The sequence below is a fragment of the Pleurodeles waltl genome, chromosome 3_1 (assembly GCF_031143425.1).
Source record: "Pleurodeles waltl isolate 20211129_DDA chromosome 3_1, aPleWal1.hap1.20221129, whole genome shotgun sequence".
Lineage (NCBI taxonomy): Eukaryota > Metazoa > Chordata > Amphibia > Caudata > Salamandridae > Pleurodeles > Pleurodeles waltl.
Window position 1 is genome coordinate 754,133,589 of NC_090440.1, and position 25,029 is coordinate 754,158,617.

A 25,029-nucleotide genomic window follows, 5' to 3' on the forward strand; every position below is an offset into this window, starting at 1 on the left:
TAATGTGGGGTTCCAAAAGTCCTTAGTGTATTCTCCAGGAAGGGAGAAAGAAAGCTAGTGCACAGAGTGCTCCGCCGCAATCAGAAAAATAAAAGGGGATTTCCAAAGAATCAGTCAGTGAAGGGCATGCCTGTGGTTGAGCCTGCTGCCCACAGACCATTCTTTGTGAATGGCAATATTAGTTGTTGCCTCTTCGTTTCTCCAGACCAAGCACTCTTAACATAAGATGCCACCAGTATGGATGACATGTGACTCCTACACCTTGTAGTCCCCACTTTTCTTAAGTAGCATTTCCTTTTCGTTGATTTATACTTATGTGACTCATTGTCTCAGTATAATATGTTTGTGATGTAGAGCACAGCCTACATTGGAATGAGTAGCACAATAAAATAAATGCGAGGGTGGGCAAAGGAGAGATGAATGGCAGCAGTGGAGAGTGGTAGTGAGGGAATTCGTGAAGGAGGTCGTGGGGGGGCTTCACCAAAGATTGTCATGCTGTGCGCCTCCAGCGCTAAAACATCCCTGTACATCACGCATGTTAAAATAATTTCTACCTGAGCAAGCACAGAGTGATATCTGAGCCACCGCAAGTTCAATTTCATTCCTGTGAATTGCCTCCTTGGACCCAATTTACTGAAATCACTTCTCTATAAAGACCAAACTAATCCCCTCCCTTGTCTGGATTTTACGGATCTTTAAAGAAAGCTCCTTGCAAATAACTTTGCAGAAGTATCACAACTTTTCTCATCAATTTACTAACACTACACAAAGGCGCCGTAACATTTTTTAAATAAACCCAGATTCCAGCTGTATGCTGAAATGCCTTGCAAACGTAAACGAGCATTGGAATGGAAATGCTTTATAACATGGGTGAATACACTAAGCCATATCAGCAAATGTTCATTGTGCATTCTTTCATCGTTTTTTCTCTTGTCGAACGTTTTATGCTCCACTTCACCTATTAGGGTTTGGGCGATGTTTCCTAGGGGAATGTGTTCTGAAAAAAATAGAGCAGTAATAGATCGTATGAAATCTGCTCAATATAGTACAAAAGGAGTGTACATGACTTCACGTTACCGTTGCTTGATAACTACCATTGTATAATTTCCTAGGCAATAGTCCTATTATCACTTCATGATTATCCTTTTTTTTAGATTATTAGTTTTAAAGAGACACGTCGATGTCCTAAAGTGGTGCATTCGGGTCATAAAGGCACTGTGCAGAGAGTCTGCACTTGCGATCAGTGAGCGTAACGAACGCTTTCTCACCACCTGCACATCAGCACAAACGCATGTTTGCAGTGTCTGGCGCGGACTTAAAACCAGGGCATTCCTCGTGCCAGTCACCACTGTGGTAACTATAGACTTTGGCAGGGAATGTGGCTGATTCATTTTAGGTCTGTTAGCTCAGCCCATGCAGCCCGGATCTTTTCTGGCTGTCTTGGAGACAGCCCTGTCCCCCTGCTCTGCTCTGTTATTTCACCAAACCCTGTGAATTCTGCTCGGCAAAGTAAACATTGGGAGCTGCTAATCGCATCCTCTGAAAGAAAACAGCACTTCAGTCGGGGATCTGGCGGAGATCAGAGCTCAGCAGAGTCTCTCCCAGCTGCTGCTCTCGGTACTGCTGCTGTGCAGACCCTCCTGCGGCGCTCCCTGCTGCCGGCCGCCTGACTGAGCACCGGCTGCGCCCCCACACCCCCCAGCTCGCCTCGGGTTCTGAAGGAATCACGGTTCGGGCCACGGCATCCAGCGAGGTCTATGCTGTGACCAGAAGTTCGCGGATAGAATGGCGAGGGGAGTTGCGTGGCAGACCCTATTGTGGCAGTTTCTGGCTCTCACTGCCTCTCGGGCGGCGTTTGGTTTTTTGGACGATACTGTGGAAAAAGCCTCCAAGTCCGAGGGGTATTGTAGCCGGATCCTGCGCGTCCAGGGCACTCGGAGGGAAGGATACAACGAGTTCAGCCTGAGGGTGGAGGGAGATCCCGAGTTTTACAAGCCAGGAGCCAGCTACAGAGGTAAGCTCTCCTCGGTGCATCATTTTGAGGATTGTGCGTGCACGTGCGTGAGAAAGGGGCCAGGTGAAGATTTGGAGCGGGGGAGCGAGACTGAAACAATTGCGCCTTGCCCTACAATAGTACACCAGTTCCTTTGCAGTTCTAGTGTAGCCTGATCCATTATAGTACTCATGAGTGGGTTTAATTGTTCTTTTGTCCTCAGAGATTTCCCATACGTTACACTAGACGTAGTTGTATCACGCATTCTGCTATTAGGTTGGCCTCGCAGCGCTAACGTGAATAGAGTTTTCTGTGATCGCAAGCATTCTGTTGAAGCCACCCTCTCAATGACAAGGCAAGGCGACACAAAGTTTTAGAACTTCTTTTCTACACCGCAGCAATGCGCCGGCCCTTTATGCCGCCTACGGGGGCGGCCTTTGCACATCCACGGTGTTTTGGAGCACTTTTTAAAAAAAATGTTATCACCTATTCTACATGAGACCGTGTTTCATTCCCTCGGCCTCCGTGTTTGCTCCCTTTGAACGTGTCTATACTGCGAAGTAGACGGTTCCTGGTTCCGTTTGAACGATTGGTGTTAGAAAACATAGGATTGGGGGCTGCCTGTCCTCGAGGCAGTCCGCGCCTGTATTTTAAGGTTCTAAACGTGCACGAGCTTGGTACTTCAAGAACTGTCACGTTGGGTTACAGCTGTGCAGCTAGGACACAACACTGCTTCTTGGTCTAGTCTGACAGACGGTAAGTATGCCCTGCCACCATAACACATATGTCAACAGGTCTAATTATGCCGTTTGAAGTCACCCTGCGGAGCAGCACCACCCTCATAGCAATTAACTTCAAACCACTCTGTCTAGACTAATCTAATGTGTCTACGCTAGATCTCTCCTTAATTTATTTGTAAAGAAAATTAGAAATAGTTGCCGAGTTCCAAAGGTCGTGTGCTACCTCCAGCCACCAGTACTTTGCATGCTGGTATTTGTAGGCCTTTACATAGACTAAAAAACACGAAACTACAAGTCCCACGAACACAATAGAATCATTGCTGTAGACCAAATATAAATATTTGGATGATGAATGAAGAGTTTTTAATATGGCGCTTGACCGTCGACTTCTAGGACATTTTTACGGTAGACACAAACAGCCTGAAGAGTAGATGTGGTCTAAGTGCCTAAACTAGCCGACTTTGGAACTGGAGAACTCGGGTCGAGTTCCGGCGTCACCGCACCTCCCTGTGATTCTGGGCAAATTACTTAATCTCCCTGCCTAACAAAAATAAATCTGATTTTGTGTAATATAATCTGGTGCTCACGTACAGCACTTTGATGCCTTAGGGCCCAGTTCGCCCTATATAAAACTGCAGAAATAAATTATTTGCACGGCATTCTATATAGGACGTCCCGTCAGTTTCACCGTTTAATAATTAAAGCTAGTTAGTGCGCGTCTCTTTTCTGCCTTTATTCAGACGCCTGACGTGCTATGTGTGAAACACAGGCCACAGCTCTCCGCCGTGTTCGAAGCAGAAGTTCACACGATCAGATATATGAATGCAGCCATCGCGTCGGACTGACCGTGAACCCGGGCGCGTGGTCACTGGTTTCCTTCACTATGCAGCGATTTTTAAGCCGCTCTGCATGCGTTGCAGATGGATAAGTGGGCTCTGACCCGGTGCTGCTCCGTACTCAAAGCTGCCTGACGTGGAACAGATGACTCTCTAGATCAGGGAATCTCAGGCAAAAACTACAGCCATATGTTGTGAGGGCGTTCAAGTGAGGGGGTTGTCTCTATAAATAGGTTGACTAAAAGAAAAACCTTATATGTAATATTGCGCAATAGAACACAAGTCCCTAAGCTGAGGTAGTGAGTAACATTAACTTATTACTTTCCATACTATGCAAGCATACAAGGGTCGAAAATAATTGGTGGCAAAACTACCCAGGGTACTCTACGTACGACCCCCCACACACAGCCTGCATATATTGGGGCAAAGCACAGTTGCATACCCCCTACTGAAATAAATAAGCGTTGCACGCCCCCATGGGCCTCACTATGAGGTTACTCAGTTCTCAAGTTGTACATGTACATTCACGAGTACCTTATCCAGTTCAGGATATGTATTTTTTTTTGCATTTTCTCTTTGTTGTCCCTTTTATCCAATTATAATATTGGTGTTATAAATCGAAAATGCAAAGAATAAACCTGGCCTGGATGAACTATTTAAGCTTGCAAACGTGAGAGCTCTAAATGTAAACCTTTGGAAATACTGGCGCTCTGCCCCCACCCCACCCCATTCCTATTTTGTTTTCTATTTAACTATATAAAATCACCCTGCAGATTTGGTTGTATGAAATGACACCAATGAAGAGATGTTGCTGAGCCCCTTCTGGCACATCGAGGAGTGACTCTAGATTCTGTTACACACAGTGCTTGAAATGGAAAACTAGAAGTGCAGGTAGTCTATGTCAGAGTACCTGCTTGCTTCTGAGAAGTGCCAGCACTTTCCAATTACAAGTAATACCTTTATCTTACTCAGTATCGGCCCATTTAAAGCACTGGTTATACAGGAGTGGCTTGCGGGGCGTGGAAGAGGCAAGTGGCACCGGGGTGGGGGTGTGAGGGTGCGGGGGGAATAAATATTAAAATAAATTAAATCAAAAAAATAAAACACTTACCTTGCCGTGCCTGCACAGCTCCTCTACTTCGTCTTGCTTCAGGCACAGGCTCCCAGTCTGCCCTGTGGCCAATCGCATCAGGAGTGGCTGGGAGTGCCCAGTCAGGGTGCTCCCAGGCATACTGGGAGCCTGTGCAAGCTCTCTGCAGCCCGGCAACACAGAGAGCCCACTGCGCATGTATGTTTGACCAGCCCGAGACGGCTGGCCAAACATACATGCATTCTGAGGGGGAGTGCTGAGCACTCGTCACCCCCGTGGCCCTGCCCCTTTAAAAGAAAAGGATAATAAACTTTGTTTATTATCCTTTTCTTTCAGAGGTTTTGCAGCTGCTGCCTAAATGGAGGAGCGCCCCTGCTGTTACATGTACAAGCTAGAACCAGTGGTTAAAGCGTATTAAATTAAGTATGGGCACTGTGATCCTGTGTGTAATAGGTGCGGGGTCAGTGAGCAGGGGGCAGGGTCAAAAGAGTGGCTAAAAAGACAAAATATTGTGTAACAGAGTGGATTGGCAAAGTGGGCAGTTGTTGCTCGCCGATAGGCCGGTGCCTGCGGTGGGCTGTTTCCTGGAGTGCAACAGCCTACAATGTTCTATGGGCCACTCAGATCCCTCCATGTTTACCTGCCCAGGCCACTGTTATACAAGGCTGGCATGGGCCGGAGGAATGCAGGCACACAGTACTGTGTTTAGAGGCGGAAGGGTGAGTGAGCTTGCAGTGGCGTTGTTGAGAAACCGGTTTTATGGCTGTAGTTAGGCGATCTTTCTTCTCTTTGGACCAGACCCCAGAAGCAGTGCTATTCCCCTCTCATCCTCCTCAGGCAGTCACACTGAGGCCACGATGGACGGGCAAGGGAGGTGTGAATGATATGGCCTTTCGTGGGGGCCAGGGGTTGCTCCACCCGTTAATCTATTCTATTCACACCTTGGCCACTGGGGGGCTCTGGTGAGCGGCAGCAGCTCAGCACAGACCAGCGTCTTTGCCTTCCTCCTCTCGTAGGTTGCCACACTGAGGCCAGAATGGGTGGGGGAGAAGAGTGTGTGAAGAGGTTGAGAGGCTATGTTGGGAAGGCAGGCCAGGTCAGATGTTGAGGCATCTGGACTATTTTGTTCTTTGACCTAAATGAACCAAATTTCAATAATCAACTTGCCTGCATATGTCCTGTTTATTCCAGATAGATGCAAAAGTACTTTCTGTAACGATCTGTACTTTATCTAGTAACAGCTTTGACTTATCATAATTTAGCTCAGAAAATTATTGTGCCTGCTGCTAAACAAACTGTGTAATATGCAGATCACAGATGTGTATGTTATGCAGATAGATGAGTAGGTTACTGCTTTTATTACAGGGGTCCTTTTGTTACTTGCAGTTCATAAGTTACATTCCTTCCACTGTAACACAGCGAACTATGAATTAGTATCAATGTGCTGCTTACAAACTGTAAGACACAGAAATTGAACTTTATTTAATCTTTCTTTATTACTAAGATTGCTAAAAATGGGCCTTTAAGTAACCGTAAAGTCTTATTAACAGTGAATAGTAGGTTAATGTACAGTATGAGTTGTAATAAAAACAAGCATTGTCCAAGCCAAGCCAATAGACCTCGCAATGCAAGCTATCAACTTTGTCATTGTACTAGTCATGTTGCAGAGCAATGCAGCTACTGTGCTGCATGTCTGAAACTGGAAAAAGAAGCACTACAATACAACCAGAGGTGTCCTCATCATAGTTTTTTGTGTGTTATGGCTGGTGCATGGGCGGGTGGGGTAAGCATCAACAATTTTGGGGTGGAGGGAGGGATTGATGAAATGTTTTTTTTTTTTTAAAAAGCTCGATGACACGGTCAGCACTTCCCACATCCCAGAGCTTTTTTATTTGTAGGTTGAGGGGGACAAGCAGCAACACAGAGAGTGGGAGGAAGAGAACGCAGCAATCCAGAGGGTGGGAGGGGCAAGCAACAGCACAGACAGTAGCTTGAACAAGAAATAACATGAACAGTGGGAATGGGTCAGGCAGCAATACAGACAGCTAATGGGGACAAGCAGCAGCAAGGAGAGCTGGAAGGGGCAAGCAACAACAGCAAGGGGGACAAAAGCACACGGCTAAAAGAGAGACACGAAGTGGAGAGAGGTACAGGAGGGAGACAGCCTTCAAAGACATGCACTCTTATGGAGTGCTTCATCAGAAACAAAAGTAGCTCCAAAAGTGCGTGCAGTGGAAGGACACAAGTATTTGGTCATGCTTCAGGCAAGGGTCAAACACAAGAAATAAGGGAAGCTGGCACATGCTAACCAAAGAGAAGCAAGCAAATGAGAATGACGATGAAGCCAACCAGTGGTGAGCAGTGAGAGGGCTCTAAGCCCATTGTAAGTTAACAAAACATCTCACAAATGACAGAGCATCCACTGTTTCAAGTGATTCTTTAACAGTTGGCAGAAACAAGGCAGAGCTGCTACTGAAAATGAGAGCTTCTATTCTCTGAAACCCTTCTGTAGTGAATCATGGACAGGAGGAATTCCAGAGCCGCTTTTTAGGTTAAGCATTCAAGACCTCTTGTATAGTTCAGTATATTTGTTTGTGGGCTTACAACCACACACTGCTTCTGATTTGATTATATAAGTGTACTTTAAAAATCCTTGCTTCTAAGTTGTTAATCTTTCCTATTTGCCCCACCTTTTCCTTCTTTGTCTACTCCTACAGAGCATGCCCCCAGTACTTGTACCCTTCCACTTGTCCCATCATAGCATCTGTTTCAGGAACTACTTTTTTCTTGGTGCTCTGAGTGCTTTTTGAGCTGGAGGCTATGTTGTTATCTCCTCCAAGCTTGTTGTCACTCCCCTGGATGCCTGTAGAGTTACTTATTTTTAATTATATTCGGAAATCACTTCACATCTCCCTGTGTTGCCCCCCCAAACACCTCTCACATGTTGCTTGTGGCATCTTATTACATTTACCATCTCCCTGTTCCCTCCCCCACCACTACCTTCCACCCCTCATTGTTTGCCACACTAGACCCCTCCCCCCAATCCTGCTTTAACCATTTTTGTAGTAATCACTCGTGTTACCAAGCTACAACAGCCCTGTAAATCATTTTATTTTCTAATACTACTTTATATTCTTTTTGGGCCCTCGTGCAACTCTGACTTCAGCTGCTTTGATAAAGAGTAGCAGGAAAGTAGCATCTTTGGTGCCTTAGACCACGGAGCGCCATCCATCATGTGCACATTAGGTAGCTTTATGACATTAAGTTAGATCTGTTGACGAAAGCTCGGTTGCACTGCGGGCACGAGAAGGTCTTCTTTCCTCAGGAAGGAAGACACATTAAGGTGCTGTCTTACTGAAGATAGACAAAGCACAATTGTTGAAGGAATTGTGTTTTGATTGGTGTAGTGAAATTTATATTCTAAATATGAAACTTGCGGGTTGCATCAACAACTACATGACACTGTCATTTACAACACTAACAGCTCTAACCTTCACAAAAGCAAGACCTATTGGCTTTGCCAGTACTTGTGTTTTTGTCTTGTCATTGTAGATTGTTTTCCCAGAGATCCTGGCCTAGCCCCTTTCCCCCTTGGCTTAGTGTTCAATTTGTGATTTATGTGATAATCTCGATCAAAAACACAGTTGATTAGAAGTAGGTATCTCACTACATTGTACAAGGTGTTGAGACTTCTATGTGTTCAGTTTTCACATATGCAGTATGTCCAGTCCTGACAAATAATGCTGACCATACAAGCTTTAAAATGCTTAACTTAACCGCACATTTCTCCCCAAATTTTATGCATGATGCTAACCAAGCAATGTTTTGTGAAAGGTCCCACTCCTCGAATGTGGGCCACTTTCTTTTTGAGCTGCCAGGGCCTATTTTCGATCCCAATCCAACCCTGTAATTTGTAACTATTTTGCTGGTCTTTGTAACTTAATTTCACTGCATACTAAGGTAATGAAATGAAATGAAAAAATAAATGTCAGTTAAACTAATCAGTGGCAGATGCACTAATTTGCTTTATAAAACCTCTGTCAGTTAATGCTATTACTGCAGATGTCAGAGTGCGACCAGAGGGCCACAGAAATGAATCCAGGTTGCTGCAGTGGAGAAGAGTGGCTTGTGTATTTTTAATGCTAAATATCCCCACCTTTCCGCACATAAGCACTGTGAATATGTAAGTCATTTTTTTAGACTTGCATTGGACACATTATAAGATAGGCAGCTACAAAAATGTGCAAAAAGATTTAAGATTTAAAAAAAGTGCCTTTAAAATATAGATCTTAGTAATATGCAGATTATACCTAGTGCAAACATGTCCATTAAAGAATGGGGTCCACAGCTCAGCTGTCATCACAAAGCTTCAAGTAATGCCCATCAATTATAGCGAGTATCAGTTTCCAAGCAGCCTTTACATTTGCAGATTAACCAATTGCACACATCTGCATTTCTTTCAGGTTGCAGCCACCCAGGTGAGAGGCATTGTTTCTTGTTGACCTATCTGTCCCTCCCTTGATTTCACAGCACTGGAGACTCTTTCTCTTCCACTTCAGCTGAGGCATCTCAAATGTTCCATTGACAGTTGTCTTTTAACATAAAGTAGGGGAACTCTTTTTTCCAAATGAAAGATTTAAGGGCACATCCTACTCCTCAGATCCTACCACTTCAACGTCTCACTAGAACTATGGTAAACAGACAGTAAACGACCCCTAAACAAAAAGCCCCTTAGAGGTATAGTAGTTTGTTTAAATCTTTGTAGTTAAAATCAAGATTTCAACACATCTCCTCCAAAAATTGTAGCACTATAGAATCTATAAGGAAATCTCTAAACCAGTGCCTTGAAAAGGTGCTTTTGTAGTTCACCGGCAGATAAGTCGAGTCTTGTGGTAGCTCCCTTACAGATATATGGAGGTAAACCACAAGTTCATAGGCCGAAAATGAATGATTTGCCTTAATAGTGGAGTAGGCAATTTAGACTCCATCTTTACACGTCAATCATTGTGCAGATTACACATTTACATTTGATATTTTATTTACTGTGTGTCTTACTAAAATTAACATGCACATACTTAGATGTATTAATACAGTGTAATCACTGACAAACTGAAGCTTTATAAATGTGCACATTAATGTTAAGTTAAAATTCTTACATGTATCCATTATTCACGTTTTACCTTTATACTTTAAATTACATTTATTGAAGTAACCTATCTTCCTCTTCTTCACAATTTATGATTATTCTGAAAAGTTAATGTATGCGTGTATAACCATCTATTCAAAATGCGCATTAAGGGCCTGATTACAACTTTGGCGCAGGCGGTTAATCCGTCCCAAATGTGACAGATATCCCACCCGCCGTATTACGAGTCCAGTATATCCTGTGGAACTCGTAATACGGTGGGTGGGATATCCGTCACATTTGGGACTGATTAACCCCCTCTGCCAAAGTTGTAATCAGGCCCAAAATGTCTAGTTAAAGTCAGGCTGACTTAAACTGACTAAAGGCCTTAATTTGGAAAATATGTTTCGCTCGGATAGAGTATTCTCTTTCTTTGCAGGTGCATTTCAAGGCTTTGTTAGCTAATGAAAAGGAGTTTTGTTTTAAACAGGGACCAATGAGAGACAAGGCTCATTCGTCCCTGGAGGAAAGGGAAAGAATACATTCATGTTGTAGGTTCTGTTTGTGTTTAATTGATGCTTATGTTGTAAGAAGAGAAGACAGAGTTCCCTTAGACTTTGAAGGATGCAGACCTCTCTGCTTCCTTTACTCCTGCAAGTGTGAAGCTTTATGCTGAACACTTATTCCTTTTCTTGAATACTTCTACTGAAGCCTTCACTATGCTGACACATTATTTTTAAAGATGTCATCTCAACCATCCTCATTCCTAACTTTCAACTCTAACCAGATGATTTAAAAACCATTTCATGTATAGGAGAGAGAACAGATATTTCTTTACAGAACACCTATTTCTAAATCTCAGTTTCTGTATTGCTGTGGTTGTTACTGCTTTGTATCTTATGTTGATGAGATTAAACTGATTGCGATATTTCAGCTTGCCAACTGTAATTCTGCACCTTTTCAATATTTTCATGACTTGCATATACATTGGATTGATTGGAAATAAATTACTTAACTTCATCTACTGATTCTTGATCCTAATTGAGTGGCTAAATGGGCTTCACATAAATCCAAATTGGTAATACTGTTGATTCCCTTGATGTCTCCGTCAACTAAAAAAAGATCCATCAGATGAGAGATTCTACATCATGCCTCTGTACACTCTCAGATGGTAGCAGAGGGCGATTCTGTTACTGAGACAGAGAGATTCATTGTATTCATATGAGAGCCCAGTTTTGCCTAAGATAATTTCCATCCCAAACCCCATGCTCAGTTTCAGATAAGCAGCAGTATTCCAGAAATTTTTCATGAAATTGTAGCAGTGGAGAAGTGAGTATCATTAAAATCATTATTGCAACAAGTTAGTCCATTGGAAGCGAAAATGTCATCCTAATCCCAGCAGAATGATGACTGAGAACCATGCTCAGAATTTGGGGTTTGTACAGCCCCAGAGTAATAACCTCATGTAGTCACAGCATGTACCCAGACCAAGAATGCAGAATTCTAATGTGTCCCATAATCCAGTGATGCATGTTCCAGAAACCCCGATGCTGCAGCAGCAGGTGAGGGGCCTCCACTTTATTTCAAATCCAGTCCCAAATATAAACCAAAACTTCTTCAAAAAAATCAGAACGACTTTCAGCAGTTTCCTGTGTTTGATGCCTTTGAAGGGTACAGTTCCGATCAGTCACAGTGATGGTGCCTGAGGGAGGAGGAAGATTGTGTACTTGCCGCAGTCTTAGAGGTAGACCAGAATGGTCCATTCATAGAAGGTGAGCTGAATGGCCACCCCATCTAATTTTGATTGATACTAGTGCTATCTGCTCTACTGTCAGGACAGTGGAGGTTCCAAACCTACCTGTCTCAGGAAAAATAATCCAAGTTGTAAGACTTGTAAGTAACCAAATACCATAACAGAAGAAGTGACTGCTAAAATATAGTCCTTTGAGGAGAATCTCCAGATTGTGGTGTGTGATACGAGTCCTCTGTGCTTACTAGGACGTGATCTGTCTAGCAAGTTAAATTGCACTGTTTATTACACACCAAAGGTTATTGAGTTCCAGACCCATGAGGAGGCCGAAGGCTTCAAATTGATGAATCAAAGGCCAGAGATTGAGTTGTAATTTGTAATGACATCTGAGAATTGCACTATTTATTACACACCAAAGGTTATTGAGTTCCAGACCCATGAGGAGGACGAAGGCTTCAAATTGATGAATCAAAGGCCAGAGATTGAGTTGTAATTTGTAATGACATCTGAGAATTTACCACTGGATCTTAGAGTTACGATAAAGCCTGAGGTCTGAGAATTTTCAGGGAAAGAAATTGGTCGATTAAAAGGACTTCAACCTGTTCATATGAAAGTAAAGCCCAATATTGAGTATCCCGGAACCCCATAGCATAATCTGACCCTCGAAACAATTGCTGGATTTACTCCTGTGATGGAGTCAATTATATAGTAAGGCATTTTGAAGGAGATAATGGTGAGTCCATGTAATTCACCTATTATGGGCTTACAGAAGCCAAGTAGAAAATACTGCATAGTGCAGGACTTGAGAAGGAGCAAGAATATTGTTATTCCCTGCTGTCCCATCGTATGGAATCCAGCTGTGATTTTTGTTTCAAATTCCATGTGAGGCTGAGTGGTTCACTCTCATTTGATGTGTGTCAAGCATTCTTTTTTGTTCCCTTGCATGAGGACAGCCAGTGTCTCTTTGAGTTCTGGTATCAGAACCATGTTTTTGGCATGGTGCTGAGTCCCGCAAGGGTATATAGAGAGCACCTAAAATTTCAACCAGATTGTCCAAAAGAATCCTGAGTTCCTAATCATGCCCTGTAATTCTGTTCTAAGTAAGTATATCAACGACTTATTGGTGGCGTTTGATGGTCAAGAAGCTTGCAAATGACACAACATTGCGTTACTGAACTACGTAGCTGAGAATGGACATAAAGGCCTGCTTACTGCCACGGTGACGGCTGCCAACATACCACCGCGGTGCCGAATGTCCGTTCCCCATATTATGACACACACAAACAACAGAATACTGCCACAAACACAAATCTGCCAGCCCAAAGCTCAGTGCTAAAGTGATGGTGCCAACACCCATACCTTTATGCCAACAAAACAACGCCCACCACATCATAACCCACGAATCACCACGGCTGACATTCAATGGCGGTAAACCATTGGCAGTAGATACCTCCGCGCAAATGGACACCCACATACAAAAAACACTACATTGGCCAATATGAAAAACACACACCTGATACTCATACACACATCACACCCACCCACACACACAGCACCATAAAACACACACACACACATTACCCACAACCCTTTATGAACAACAATTACTGCCAGGAGAGTGACACGAACAGCACAGAGACAACCAGACACACACACCACGTACTCCTATGCATCCCTCATGCACCCCACATCACACACCCTACCACATTACTCTATACACTCTCCCCAACACACACCACACAACACCCATGTCCCCACTAAGGCACCCCTGTTTCACTGATGGGGAGTTGATGGTGGAGGAAATTGTCAGGGTAGAGCCACAGCTGTTCATATCACAGATACAGAAAATATCCATTGCCAGGAAGATGGCGCTATGGCAGAGAATCGTGGACAACGTGAAGGCCGTGGGACAGCACCTAAGAACAAGGGACGACATCAGGAAAAGGTGGAACGACCTACGGGGGAAGGCACATTCCGTGGTAGCAAGGCATCAGCTCGCCATACAGAGGACTGGCTGTGGGCCCCTGCCTCCTCCCCCACAGCTCACAGCGTGGGAGGAGCAAGTCTTGGCATTACTGCATCCTGAGGGGCTCACTGGAGTAGCAGGAGGACTGGACACTGGTAAGTCAACATTTACTACTTATCACCCCCCATACCTGCATGCCATCACACCCACTCACTTCCATCACACCACTCCATCCCACAGACTGTACCTATACATCTGACTAACCCCAAGGCTAAATCCTGCATGCCATCCCAATGCATGGCCAGCCCTCCCAGCCCTGCATTGAAACCAATCACTATAGCATGCACAGCATAGGGAAACTAACAATCCCACAGTACATCACCATACACAAACAAAGGTGGCAGGGCAACAGCAATGATAGAGGGGAAGCCAGGGATGTACAATATGTCACAGACATGTAGCTATATACATCACTTACATCCCCACAGGTGCCCCAGCCAATGTCAGCGGAGAGGAGGTGCAAAGACTATCCAGTCCCCCAACAGAAGATGCCCCTAGTGATGATAGTAACTCTGGACTTCAGGATCTTGACCAACAATCTGGCCCATCAGGGACCACTGGACATTCGGTCACCCAAGCCCACTCCCAGTCCACCACAGAGCCTCCCACCTCAGTATCCAACAGGGAACTGGCTCTCCAGGAGGCACTCACAGAGATCCTGGGAGCCTATCAACATTCTCAGGACACAATGGGCCAGATCCTGGACAACTTGCAGGAGAACAGGTGGCTACAGGAGGAACAGTATCAGGGGATCAGGGAGGACTTGCAGGCCATCAACACCACCTTGATCTCCATAGCAGGGGTGCTGGAAGACATGGCCAACATTCTTTTTTTTTTAAATATATTTTTATTAACATTTTGTTATTATACATTTGTATGACTATTCAGGATAAACAATTGCACTCGTTATACATGGTCATTAAAACAAGCCGCACTTGTGGTGTGATTGCTCGTGCTTCTTTGTATATATCTGTGATGCACACATTCGCATTTATGCGTTTGTCAGGCCCTGACTCTACTACTCCAGACCCAATGACAGTTCGTGCTGTGTTCTTCGTTGATCCATAGCATTAGTTTGTGTCTGCATATGAATAACAAGTTTAAGAGGAAGGAACTCGTTCCAGGCTACAACTTGGAGGAGAAACCATATGAAGACGAGGAACGAGAATAGGGGGAAGAAGGGAAAGAAGAAGGGGAAAAAAGGGGAAACTAGGGGGGGAAAAGGAAGGGTATGTAAACTGAACGGAGGGTCAACAATACAGCATTGTGTGGGTGAGGTTTGTGGTCGGTACTCTTCAAGGAACTGAGGCACAGTAGTATAATTGAGAGGGCCATGCCCAGGGTGCCCCAGCGCGTGATTGGGGTAGCAGTTCACTCACTCCCCCCGACACTTGTGGCGTTATGGCTGGTGGTAGCTCGTTCATCTCTATTTCGCATTACTCCATGCGGACCAGGTATCAGTGCGGGGATCCCAGAGGTACCACCTGGGCAGCCCCCTCCTCGGGACCACCCCCTAGGGTGTGCTATACCTCTCCCACTCTTACTTCGACGTTTGTTGTCCTCTTGGATAGCCCATCCCAAGTCATCACCAGTTCTTCCCAGGACGGGGCAATGGGAACCTGTTGGATGCACTTGGCCTCCTCAGCCTTCAGGATCTGCAGTTCGGCCCTGGACCATTTCATAACATCCCTTTTCCAGTCAGTTAGTGAGGGGTGGACCGAGAACTTCCAGCTCTTTGAGATCAGCCTTTTATAAAGGGCTAACGTTAGGTCCAGGAAACGCCCCCTTACTTTACCCTTTAACTCAGTCGGCCTGAGACCCAACAAGCACACGTCCGTAGGGTGAGCCGTAGCTCCGCTCCGACTAACTGAGAGAGGACAGCCAGTGCCTCTTTCCAACCAACTTGAAGTACTGGGCATCTCCACACCATATGGTCAAAGTCCGCTTCGCCCCCCCAGCATCGTGGGCACGTCCTGGGGGCCCCCCCATATATTCGGAATAGTCGGTGTGGTGTGAGGTACGTTCTGTGTAGGTAATTATATTGGATGTATCTTAATCGCGTATTACGAGAAATCACCCGAGGGTATGCCAGTGCTTTGTTCCATTCCAAGTCCGTCAATTCCCACCCAATAGTGCCTGCCCATCGCTCTCTCAAGGATTGCAGGGGGTCTAATACAGCTTGGGCCTGGGCCCGGTAAATTTTGGCTATCAAATGGGGTTCCTCCCCCGATGTCAGCAGGAGGTGCAGTACCCCATGGACTGCGGGTTCTGCATTTATCGTGCACCAGTGGTCCTTCAGGGTGTGAACCAGCCTCCCAAAAAGTAGAAATTGGCTCCGGGGAACACCCGCTCCTGATAGGGCAGGGAATTCCTTCAGCACACCCCCATCGAAAAGTCCACTCACCATCTCAATCCCTGCTCTCGCCCATGGGCCAAGCCCGAGATTCCCCGGGCCCTTCCCCCCAGATTCCAGAGCCAGTGCCGAGAGCGGTAAAGCCGGAGAATATGGGGGGCCCACTCCCACTCTTTTCATACACCTCTTCCAGCATGCCAATGCGACGCTCGTCATTATGTTATTGCCAGGTAGGGCTATTTTCCTGCCTATCATATGTGCCACTATCCATGCTGCGTTCATTATCCCCTGGGGTGTGCATAAGTCCGAGAGTCCTCTGCCCGTCAGCCAGCCAGACACCCACTGCAGTTGAGATGCCAAGTAATAAGCCTCAAAGTCAGGGGCGCCCAGTCCTCCCATATGTGTCGGCCTGCAGAGGGTCGTAAGTGCAGTGCGTCTACGACCATCGTCCCAAATTAATTCTCTTAGTAGTATGTTCAGGTCACGGAACCATGCTGGGGGGATCAACAGCGGTAAATTAACAAAGTAATAGAGGAGTCGGGGAAGCATAATCTTTTTGGACAATGCCACTCTGGCCATTACTGATAGCTTCAGAGAGCGCCAGAAGCCAACCGAGGACCTCAGGGATCGCAGCACCCTGCCCAGATTACCCTCTCTGAGGTCTCCCAGCTCGTGGAATATCTGAATACCCAAGTACTTGAAGGTCTGAGGGGCCCAGTTCATGTCAGTCGGGCATGTTGCTGGGCGCGCACCTCCAGGGGCCAGGGGAAACACATGCGTTTTGCCGTGGTTTAGGTGTAGTCCGGAAACTTCACCGAAGTCCTCTAATACCCTAAGGGCCCAGGGGAGACCACTTGCACCATCCCCGAGGCATATTAATATGTCGTCAGCATACAGGGAGACAATATGCTCAGCCGGCCCCCATACTACCCCACTCCCTCCTCCCGCAGACGAGCCGCGAGGGGCTCGATCGCTAGGGCAAACAGCAGCGGGGAAAGGGGGAACCCCTGTCTGGTTCCGCGAAACACCGGGTATGTTCTAGATATTGTCCTACCTGTCTTAAATCTTGCCAGTGGGGATGAGTACAACAAGTCCACCCATCTCACCCAGTTCTCTCCCAGGCCCATTCCCACCATCACTGATCTCAGGTAGTCCGACCTAATCGAATCAAAAGCCTTCTCAAAATCCACCGCCAGAAGGAGCCCCGTCGGCGGAATCAGTTCTTTGGGCATATGCATGACAGAGAAGATACGCCTGAGATTCAGGGAGGTGCTGCGACCAGGAATGAAGCCGTTTTGATCTGCATGTATTAGCATGGGCATATGGGGGAGCAGACGGTCGGCCAATATCCTACTGAGGATCTTAAAGTCGCTGTTCAGCATTGATAGCGGTGCAGAAGTCGGTCACTGAGGCTTCCCTGTTGGTGGTCTTAGGGAGTGGCACTACCAGTGCTTCACGCACCGTGCCCGGCAGCTCACCGCTCTGCACTGCTTCGTTGTACATCTCCGCCAGTCTAGGGGCTAACAAGGACTTATATTTTTTGTAAAAATCCATAGGAAGACCGTCTGTTCCAGGGGTCTTTCCAGGGGCTAGATGTGCTATGGCATCGTTAATCTCATCTACGGTCACCACCCCCCCCAGGCTATCCCTGTCCTCTAGCCTCAGTACCCGGAGCGGGATCTGCCGCAGATAATTGTCAAATGCCATTGGTTCAAGGTTGCTAGGTCTCCTGTACAGGTGTGTGTAATAATCTCTGAATGCGTCATTGATAAGGTCTGGGTTGAGTCTGCGGTTTCCCTCTTTGTCAAGCTTGCCCGATCTCCCCTCCTCTGATTGTAGGGTTGCCAGGTGCTTCTGCATGCTATGACATCTGAGCTTTTCTTCGGCCTGGGAGTGTTCACTACGGGCATGGTTATATTCTTCTACCCCTTGTGCTGCAAGGCCTTGATTTAGTTCCCCCTCATGTATGACCTTTTCTAAGGCAATAAGCTCCTTTTCTAGCGTTTTCCTCACCCCTGCCGACTGCCCCAGACAGAAGCCCCTCGTCGCCACCTTGAGTGTCTCCCATTCCACTGCCCTGGAGGGGGTGGATCCCTTATTAATTTCGATGTGCTCTGACAGATAGCTATGCAGCACCTCTCTGTACGCCTTATCTTGCAGAGCCGCAGGGGCCAGCCGCCATGATGGTATGGGGGGGTCTATCCTGTGTCAGAGTATTCAGAGTGCGTCACCCCTCGTGCTAGGCCCGGGGTGCAGACCACCCTATCGATTCTAGTGTGCACCCGGTGGAGGCCCGAGTAGTACGAGTAATCCCTATCGGGCGGATGATGCACCCGCCAGACGTCCACCAGTCCCCATGCGTTGAGCCACTTGGCCAGGCTTTGTGCTATCTTAACTGATGTTGCTCCCTGTAGGGGCGAGGTGGACCTATCCATGTTTATGTCTAGTACTGCGTTAAAGTCCCCTCCTATTAGGACCTCCCCTACGTGTTGGACGGGTGAGGTGTCGTGATAGGCTCGTCATGAATGAAACCTGGTCTTGATTAGGGGCGTAGATGCAACTCATGACTAATGGAGTCCCATGTAGCTTCCCTTCTAGTATCACAAACCTGCCCTCCTTGTCTATGTTTGAGGTTTCAATTATCAGGGGAACACCCGCTCTGATCCATATCATTGTGTCCCTTGCATAGGCTGAATACTCCGTGGCAAACACCTGTCCCCTCCATCTACGCCTAAGTTTCTCTCCCTCTCCTGGGGCCAAGTGGGTCTCCTGTAACATTGCTATCTGCACCCCCCTTCTCTTTAGGAATGATAGTATTCTTTGTCTTTTGGCCGGAGTGCCCATCCCCCTGACATTCCAGGTTATGATGTTGTAATCTGCCATCTTGTTCTTGTAGTCTGATAATTGGGGGACCGGTGCACCCAGTATTCTAATCTGCCCACTCCTGTGCCTGTTCCTGTGTTGTAGTCAGAATCTATTACCCATGCTGTTGATTTAACTCGAAACTGCAAACCCCAACTCCCCCGCCCCAGGGCACCTCCGGAACTATAGGTAGCCCAAAAAACTGTGCAAGAGTGCAACTTTACCAAACACATAACTGCAGTACTTGCCAGCCGAGCAAGACAGGCGAGAGATAAGGTCGGGGGGAGTGGCCATGTCCGGAGGGGCCACTCGTTCATTCAGGACGCCATGTCTCGAGACGCAGCCGCGCGGACGGGCTATCCGAGTTCATCGGCTGTTTGCGGGCTCAACTTTGGCGCCCGGGATGGGCTCCCGGAGTCCCCGGCGAGCCCCCACGAGGGGACACCTCGCCACTCACTCGGGCCGCCACCTCCAGGGTCTCCTTTCTGCCTGTTTCCCTCTGTTTTTGCGTCAGCGCCAGACGTGGACGACCTCTGGACCTCCTCCTCCTAGATGAACGGCGGGTCCCGCCTTCTCCGACGTCCACCCGCGCTGGGCGTACCGTTTGGGATCCGCGCCTCTCCAGCCAGTCCCATGCCTCCTCCGGGGATTGGAAGAATGTGGTCTTTCCCTCTACGATCACTCTCAGCCTTGCTGGGTATAGGAGCGAGTACTGCATCCCCTCGGTTCGTAGTGCTCTTTTGACCGCTAGGAATAAGGCTCGCCTGTTCTGGACCTCGAGAGTAAAGTCCGGGAATAGCGTCACTTCCCCGTTTGCTACTTTGAACGGGCCCATCTCTCTGGCTTTCTGTAGGAGAATATCCCTGTCCTTGTAGTGCAGGAGTTTAGCGATTACTGCACGGGGGTCTGCCAGGAGCAAGAGGTCTCGACGGCACGCAGTGGGCGCGTTCCAGCGTGTAGTAGGGAGTCAGGCATCCCGGTGCTACCACCGTGCTCATCCATTTCTCCAGGAATTTGACCATGTTCTCCCCTTCGGATCCTTCAGGGAGGCCCACCACGCGTACGTTGCTCCTCCTATTTCTCCCTTCCTCGTCTTCAGCACGATGTTCAAGTCTAGCTACTCTGTCGGCCAGTGAGATTACTTCCGCCGCCATGTCTTTCTGCCTTGGGGCGATGTCCGCTAACGTGGTTTCAGTTTCTTTGACTCTGTCAGCCAGTTTATGATGTTCAGCTCTCAGGAGTCCCACTTCAATCGCAACCTGGTTGATGTCCCGTTGCAACGTTGACTTTTTGTCCTCTATAGCCCCCAGTATCTTGTCTAGGGTGTCTTGGATCTTGCCGTTTGGTTGGCTCAGTGAGTCTGCTTCGCCGTCCCCAGGCGGCGTCAGGGGGTCCATGGCTCTGCTCTTGTGTCGTCCTTTGGGGGGCATCGGTCCAGCCAGGGGGGCACACCCCGGGGGGGCCCGGCAGCCGACCTGCGTGCTGCCGCGAGAGCCGTCACCGGGATTGACACCTCGCTACGATCTCAGCAGCTTTGATTCCCGTTCGTGGGCGTCGCAGGGCGGGCTCCAGGCACTCCGCCAGGCGCGCTCAGCCCCTAGGGCATGGGGCCCTGCTGCAGTCAGTCGCGGTCGGTCGCTGCCTGTGGCCGTTTCGGTCCCTCCGCCTGCTCCCACCAGTAGGGCCAGCCACACCAGTTGCACCAGTCGAAACCAGGCGCACGCCGCCGCCAGGGCCCCGCCGGTCCCCCGCACAAGGCACCCACCTCTACTCCGATGGCTCCGCTGTGCCCGTGGCTGCTCTTCTACACCTGCGCGGTGCCCACGCTCAAGGGCCAGCAGTGCCCCAGGGTGCTGAGAAATCCATGGTTCCTTCGTGCTGGCCCCCAAATAGTGGCTCTAGTCTGTCTGCGCCTCTTCTGGGGGGTAAGATAAGGAGTGTCACACCCCCCCCCTGGCGACCTCCAGTCGACCACCGTTGGGGGGCCCGCCTGTCGTCCATAGCCGCAGCTCAATGAGGCCCTCCCGGGGCGCAAGTCAGCGCTATCGGGGCGGCCCCCACGGGAGCAGGGCCACGCCCGCTCCTCTAATTTTTAGCAAGCGCTCCCTCAAGGAAGGCCTCATCGGGTCCCCCGGTGCCTTCCCATGCACACCGGGACCCGTCGTCAATCCGCTGGGCCCGGCCGCTGCCGCGGTCCCCAGCAGGCCGCTCCCTCTGCTCCCGCCTTTCCACGTGGGGCCGTGGCTTAGAAGGGGAGGAGGGGCCGTGAGCCTTTGTTCGGGCCGGACGATCCGGCACAGCCCACAGCGTTCACCGGGTCCGCAGCAGGGGCTCAGCCGCTCTGTTCTCCGGTCAGCCGCCCAGCACACGGACTTCATGCTATAGCGGTCCGGGCTGGAGCGCAAGGACGGAGAACTCTGGCTGGCCCCTCCGGAGCTGGAACACTAGGCGACCGCCATGTTCCGGATCACGGCCACGCCCTAGACATGGCCAACATCCTGAGGGAAGCAACAGCACAGTAGGGGGGCCCTACCACTAGCCAGTCCATTGACCAGCCCTCCATTTCCACTGCAACTAGTGGGCAGGTTGCCCCGCTGCAGGACCCACAGGCCACTAGCATTCCTCCCACTGCATAAGGTGAACCACACTGCAAATGTTCCCTGCAACCCAGACAGAAGCCAGAGACACTTGCCAAGACCACTGCCAGGAAATGAGACTCTCATGATTGTCCCCCTTGTGTCCCACACTCTCACCGTGTCCACTTTGAACACCCTTCCTATGGCTCCTTGGACACTGGACCTGTGCTACAAACAGAGTGGAAAAATACCCTGGACTTTCCTCCACCACAACCCCATTTCATTGCACCTTTCCCTCAATTTCATAGCACCACAATAAACACACTTGAACACAACTTGACTACTAGTATTTTATGTGTTGAAAATGTGCATTTATGGAAACAGTCACATCTATTGCAAATGATCTGAACACTGTGAGAGCATAGAAATAATGACCTGTAGCTGTCTGTAGTCATCACATCAGTACACAGCTGTTATCTCACCAACATCTGTAAATGACAAGCCATAGGTAACAGTAAGTTGAGATGCAAAGGAAGTTAATGCCATCATGCTACAGCCACACAGAAAACATCAATAGTCAGAGGAATGGTCAGTTGCACTGCTCACCTGTGTGTCGTTGGAAGTATTGAAGTATAACTGATGTTCTGTTGTCCTCATCCTCATCCTCTGCCTCCTCATCCTCACTGTCCTCAGGGTTCACTTCTGCCACAGGGGCATCTCCAGTCTCCTCCTCCTGCAGAAAAGGTACATGCCATCTGAGGGCCAGGCTGTACAGCATGCAGCATGCCACTACTATCTGGAAGACCTTCCAGGGTGAGTAGCACAGGGATCCACCTGTCAGATGGAGGCACCTGAACCGGGCCTTCAGGAGGCCAAAGGTCCTCTCGATGAGCCCTCTGGTTCACCCATGTGCCTCATTCTAACGTTCCTTAGCCCCTGTCCTGTCATTCCTCACAGGGATCAGCAGCCACAATAGGTTTGGGTAGCCAGAGTCACCTGCAAGCATTGAGGGACAACATTTATCCTCACACAATGCTATGGGGATGACACCTGAAGGCATACATTAACATACATATGGTGGGGACCCTGGCTCACCTATTAGCCACACCCTGTGCCTCTGTAGTTTGGGATGCGACTATTCATCAGGACAAAGGCGTCATGCCTGACCCAGGATACTTGGCAGTGATGTGGGAGATGTACTGGTCCGCCAGACACACCATTTGCATATTCAGTGAGTGGAAACTCTTACGATTCCTGAACACCTGCTTATTCTGGTGGGGGGGGGGCAAACGCTATATATGTCCCGCCAATCGCCCCAACAATATTGGGGATGTCCCATTGCATATAATCCGGCCTTCACATTGGGCAAGTCTTACACCTGGGAGAAAGCTATGTAGCTGCACATGTGTTTCAGCAGGCCAGACAAAACTCTTGCCAGCACGATTGAAAACGTTGGCTGTGACATTCATGCTGCCAAGCCCACTGTCACTTGGAAGGAACCAGTTGCCAGGAAATGGAGCACTGATAGCACTTGCACAAGAGGGGGGATCCCAGTTGGATGATGGATAGCAGATATCAGGTCAGGCTCCAATTGGGCCCACAGCTCTGTGATTGTGGCACTGTCCAGTCTGTAGGTGAGTATAACGTGTAGCCAAGTCTACAAGGGGTCTGTACATTGAGGTTTGTCTACTCTTCCTATTCATCCGCAGTGGTAGGTAACTAAGGGACACAAGAGTGAGTAAGCTGTCACAATTTGAACAATGGAACCACCACCTCAGTGTACATAGTGCATTTATGTGATGAGACAGTGGGAATGGCGAGGTATGTGCTAATCTAGGCTGTGACGCAGTTAAGGTTGATATGCTTGTTGTCCACCATCATGAAATGGCGACTGCCCGTCTTGTATGTAGGGACAGGTGGAAGTGAGGTAACGCCGTGCAATTCCTCATTGGATAATATGGGGCTCTATGAAGTACAGTGGCCAATGGGGATCAGCACCGGTGGTGATGCTGTACACCGCCGCAGACCTGACCACCATTTTCCATCAGATTCCTCACTTGCTTTCTGACCTTCAAGAGGAGAACACCTACACTGCGTGCGCTTCTGTGACCTGTGTCTGGAACCTACCATGGCCCGTGTGACTGGGGAAAGGGCCCCTGCCTTAACTGCAGACGAGTTGGAGCGATTGGTGGATGGGGTCCTACCCCAGTATGGATTGCTTTATAGGCCTCCAGACCAGCAGATGAGTACACCTTGGACACAATGCATGTGTGAAGGATACATGGAGATGTGTGTGCAAGCATTGTGTCATCAGGGGGTATGTCTTGTGGTGGTGTACATGGTGTGTGCCGGGCGATGTGTGTGCCAATGGCGATGGAAACGGGATTGGTGGTCCATATGTGTGACAGACTGGATTGTATGTGTAATGATGTCCTCCAGTCTGTATTACCTCTGCAGATCAGCACCCATCAAAAGAAGGGATTATGGCGTGCCATCGCCAAGGACGTGTGGACCCTGGGGGTCTATGGCAGGCAGAGCACCCACTGTCGGAAACAGTGGGAGGACCTGAGACACTGGGAACGGAAGACTGCGGAGGCCCAGCTGGGGTTGGTCTCCCAACGAGGAAGGGGTGCCCCCTAAATCATATCTGGAGCTTAGATGGTGTGGACTGTACTAGGTAATTCCTGTAATGAACACAGCTGTCAAGTGTTGGGATCTTCCCAAATGGATCCATGCAGCCTACACTCTAAGAGTGGAGTGTCCTCTTGATGATGTGACAGTATCTCTTTCAGAAGTGCAACCCACAACTGAGAGACAGCGAGACAAGGGTGAAGAAAGTACTGAGCCTCGACTAGAGCCTGTGACAGCACATTCTCCCGACTGAAGGAGGGTGGTTTTGATGAACTGTCATTTGAGAGGTCATGGCCTGAAACATTACCTGAGCCAGATTCAGACCCTGGCAAAGGTCCTAGTGCTGTGTCACACTGCCTGGAAACTGCAGACAGTTGGCCGAGGAGTCAGGAGGAGTCAGGAAAGATTTGTGATTGACTCTCAAGCAAGGATTGAGCACTGCTCAGCAGGATACTGAGGAGTCTGACCTGAGTGCTAAAGAAAGTGAACAACCAGCACTCAGGAGATCAAAAAGAGCTAGAGTGCTATGTTAGAGGTATTCATCCCCTGAAGGGACATACTTTGCCAATAATGATGATGGAGGGGAAACCTGTGACTTAAAATACAGAAGTGACATCCCAGTTGAGCCTCCATAATTGTGAACTACAACCTTAACTGAGTTTAATCTGTGCTCTCATTGACCAAACTCAATTGAGGAATTACTGATCGTTTGAATTGAACTTTGATGTGAAAATAATAAAAAAGGACATTGTTCAAAAGAATTAAGAGTAGTCTCCAGGCCAGAGGCAGGAGAAATAGCATAAAGGTTTCATTTAGAAGAGGTCAGAGTAGGGCTCAGGAAGTCTTATGAAGATTTTGTACATAATTTCATTGCACATCATTTGAACTTTCTTTTGCCATTTGCATAAGTAGAAATGTACAAAGATCACTCTGCTGCTAATTTATACTCAATGGTCAGATTCTAGAGACGTTATGGAAACTAAGAACATATATAGACATAGATATGTGTTAGGAGGAGTATTGCTTTTCAATATTGTAGTATTAATC

The 25,029-nt window shown here is 48.1% G+C and overlaps 1 protein-coding gene across 2 annotated transcripts in view; it reads left to right on the forward strand.

The window, feature by feature from the left end:
- The first annotated feature begins 1,249 nt into the window (after nt 1-1,249).
- Nucleotides 1,250-25,029, forward strand: part of SPON1 (spondin 1) — a 1,167,370-nt gene continuing 1,143,590 nt past the window's right edge. Inside the window, exon 1 of one of the 2 annotated variants that reach the window (XM_069223539.1) lies at nt 1,250-2,014. In XM_069223539.1, coding sequence (XP_069079640.1) covers nt 1,786-2,014 — 229 coding nt within the window. In that variant the 5' untranslated portion in view covers nt 1,250-1,785. The remainder of the gene's footprint in view (nt 2,015-25,029) is intronic. The other variant, XM_069223538.1, reaches the window with a different exon arrangement.